The sequence below is a fragment of the Chrysochloris asiatica genome, unplaced genomic scaffold (genome assembly GCF_000296735.1).
Source record: "Chrysochloris asiatica unplaced genomic scaffold, ChrAsi1.0 scaffold00526, whole genome shotgun sequence".
NCBI lineage: Eukaryota > Metazoa > Chordata > Mammalia > Afrosoricida > Chrysochloridae > Chrysochloris > Chrysochloris asiatica.
In genome coordinates, this window is record NW_006409044.1 from 481438 (window position 1) to 485351 (window position 3914).

The 3914-nt window shown below is 35.3% G+C and overlaps 1 gene segment (V, D, J or C); it reads left to right on the forward strand.

Moving 5' to 3' along the window:
* Positions 1 to 587, forward strand: part of LOC102824840 — a 9374-nt gene extending 8787 nt beyond the window's left edge. Inside the window, 1 exon segment of the V gene segment in view lies at positions 466 to 587. Within this exon segment, the coding sequence occupies positions 466 to 587 (122 nt within the window).
* Positions 588 to 3914: the final 3327 nt, after the last annotated feature.

Sequence of the window (3914 nt, forward strand, 5' to 3'; positions counted from 1 at the left end):
AAAAAAAAAAAAAAAAAAAAAAAACTGGATGGAAAGATGAAGGTGATAGAAGTTACCCACCAGCAAAGTCATTATTACCCAGACTTTCAAAAAGTTGTGTTAGGGAATGACCTAGATTGTGCCTTAGATTTGCTTCAATGTATTCAGGAAGTTGGCACTGTAGGATAAGTGCTTTACTTCTTACCACAAGGTCCTGTATTCAAACTCACCTGTAGCTCCTTGGAAACTCACAGGGTAGTTGTGAGTCAGAATTGACTAGAAAGCACTTAACAACAACAACCATCTTCAGAAAGTCGGTTTATATGGAGATACAATGCCATTAAGTCATCTCATGAACAGAAAAAACTAAAAACATTACATCTAATACATAGAAATTATTTAAGAAAATTTCAAGATGTTTCTTTATTAAAAACAACCACCACTCATTATTAAAGTGTTCATCTTTAAAATGCTCCATTTTCTCCAGCATTCATGGCATTTTGGACATCAGTGGGAATTTGTTAGAAATACAAAGAGCAGCTTTCTCTGTATACCTGTTGAATATAAATATGCACTTGGCAAGATTCCAGTCCATTTGTTTAATTTAACAAGTGAGATGTAGGGGCCATAAACTTCAGCTAAAAAGAGTTCAGTGGTTTATCACCCAATGAGGGCATCTTAAAAAATTTTAATTTAAACCCATGTTGTAAAAATTTACTCAGTTTTAATTTCCAATTAATGCAATACTAAACTTGGGAAGATTTTAAAGATAATAACAATTTAAAAAGTATAATTATCAAAGTTCTAACCAAACACTTTAAAAATTACATGGGTGAAAGTGTTTTAGTGACTTGAGAAATTACTAAAGGTAAAGATCATATGCCTTAGTGTTGGAGTTGTTTCGACGCAATATTGACTTATGTAATTATGTTGGGGATTTGCTCATGGTGACAATTCTGGATTTGTGACCAGTTGGCTCGCCAAGGAGTCTCAGGAGTTTTGCAGTTAATCTGCAGTCATTGATCTAATGTGGTTCAGTCACCAACGTGATGTGATCTGATGTGTGTTGTTAAGTGCCGTTGAGTCGGTTCCGACTCATAGCAACCCTGTATAGGGTTTCCAAGGAGCAGCTGGTAAATTTGAACTGCCAACCTTGCAGTTCATCGGCTTTGTAGTCCGGTGTATTAACCCACAGCGCCACACCAGTACTCTGATTGATGTTAAATGGGTCTGATAAAATCTGCAGGTTAGGTTGTATCTTGATTCAATCTCTTTTCATATGTAAAAGGAGAAATCAGTGAGCAGAGCTCAGAGTGACCTATTGCCACCAAGACAGAAGACTCAGGAGTGGAAAGCATTGTTTGGACCAGGGGTTTCTACACTTTGTAGTTCCTAGATCCAAGGTGCGATTGATGTCATGATGTATGGAGATCTCTAAGGGATAGTGAAGACTAAAGGACCTATAGATGTTGACAGGAGACAAGGACCTTTCCCAGAGCTAACAAAGATGAAACTTTCCTCCAGAGCCAGCACTGTACATATGGATTTCAAGTCTCCTAAACTGTGAGAGAATAAACTTCTCGTTGTCAAGGCATCCACCTGTGCTGTATCTGTTAGTGTAGCATTAGATATGTATGACATTCATTCTTGAAACTCGCCTTGAGAATGTTGTACCCTGGTAGTCACTGCCCCTTTATCCTTGTCCTGAGATCATACATACTCCATAGGCTCTAAACATACTTCACCAACCCGCCGCAGAATCATCCCACCCAGTCCTGCCTGTATAAGCCCAATCATCACTAACTTGATCTTCTGTGAATATGAAAAGAAATGCTTAGTGTTATAAACTACTGAGTTTCTGAGTGGTTTGTTATAAACTATTATTTAAAAGCTGAGTAATAAAATAGCTAAATATCTACACATATAATTAGAAACATTTTGTTAAAAGTAAAAAACTGAAGGCATAAATAAATTACTTTGCAATCCATTCCTAAAAATATTAAAAGTATGTAATCAATGATAAGAAATACTTTTTGAATATGATAATAAAATATATCTTACATAGATATTTGGAAGCGATGAGGAGTACAAACAATAGACTGGTAACTGCAAGGTTGTCGATAAAAAACTCCCTGTCACTCATCTGAAAACCTGTACAGGGTCACTCTGAGTCAATGGCACTTAACAACAGCAATAACAACATATATTTAGAAAATCTTACAAATATAGCTACCACCAAAGCTATCCATACATACAATATTTAACACAAGTATATCCAAAACATTATTTTATGAATTTAACATGTTCAGATGAAACCATTTACCTTCATAAAAAATACTGGACCAGATATAGGACCAGATGTGGCTAGAGGAGGAATCCTCGTGTGGCACTTTAGGATAAGAACTGGACTTAACACAAGGTCAGTAGTTCAAACCCATCAACTGCTCCGTGTAAACACTATGTCGTTGTTGTTAAGTGTTGTCAAGTTGGTTCCGACCCATAACAACCCTCTGTGGAGCAGCTGGTGAGCTTGAACCTCTGACCTTGCAGTTCAAACAGCTATGCAGTCTGGTGCATTAATCCACAGTGCCACACCAGGACTCACGAAAACACTGTACAGGGTTGCTATGAGTTGGAACCAATTCAAGGACGCTTAACAACAACAATGGTAGAGAAATTTTCTTTCAATGCTTGTCTCTATATAATCCACAAAATTGGTGTACTCACTTAAAAAAAAATGTATATTTTTTTATTGGTAGAGTTCTAAAGGCCTTCATGAAGATGAACTTTTCTAATGCTAAGAATGAAACCATTGCAGCCAATACAATTTATATTTTCTGTAGTCTAAAGAATAATGTGATTCCTAGGATTTTGATTATTGGATTTTTTTTTTAAGGTAAAGTTTGTTTGATACCCTGATGACATAAGTCTCAGTACTTGAAATTTATAAAGCTAACAAACATAAAAATAAACTTACCAATAAACTAACTAACAGAATAGACTACATATAGACAGTTAATCCTATTTTAATATGAGACCCAAGGGACAATACCTAGACTCTGAGGAGAAGTGTAGAAGAATCTAAAAGAGAGGTAGTTATGAAGCTTGTCAGGTTTGCTGAGTAATATGTCTTAACATCTTTTTTAACTCTACAGATAACATCAGTAACATTTTAACAGTAAAAATTCTATATCTATATAATTCTTGCCCTATTTTGTTGTTTTTATCACATGTATTTGCATGTCTGTATAATATGTATCCTATAACATAAGTTAATACTTGCCTCTTATATATTTGTTATTAAAAATATATAAGACAAAACATTTAGAGTTATCAAGCATCAATACTTATTACAAGCTCTTAAAATTGACCATACATATTCTTTATTCTGGAAATTTTCTTTAGTGTTTATATTTGAATCCCTTTCTAGTGCCTTTGCCCTTACATCTTCAGAGTTCCTCTAGTTTTTGTTTTGTTTTGTTTTGTTTTAGGGTCAGTCTGGTAGGTATAAACTGTCTCTGTTTTTGTTTGTCTGGGAATATTTTAATTTAACCCTTATTCCTGAAAGATAGTTTTCCTGGGTACAGTACTCTTGATAGACAGTCTTTTCTTTTTCTTTTTCTTTTTAGCACTTCAAACATGTTATTCCATTGCCTTCTGGCCTCCAATGTTTCTGATGTAAAAACGAAAACATAAAAACTGTAGTTATTCTTATAGGGGATCATTGGTTTGTGATTGCTAGCTTCTTACTCATTGCCTTGTTGATTCTGGCTTTGTCTTTCACTTGGGGATCTTAACTATGATGTTGCACAGCGGTTAGAGTACCCAGTGATAACCAAAAGGATGCTTATTTGAACCCACTCTCTGCTCCATGGCAGAAAGAGGTAGAATCTGCTTCCATGAAGATTTGCAGCCTTGAAAACCCTATGGGAGAA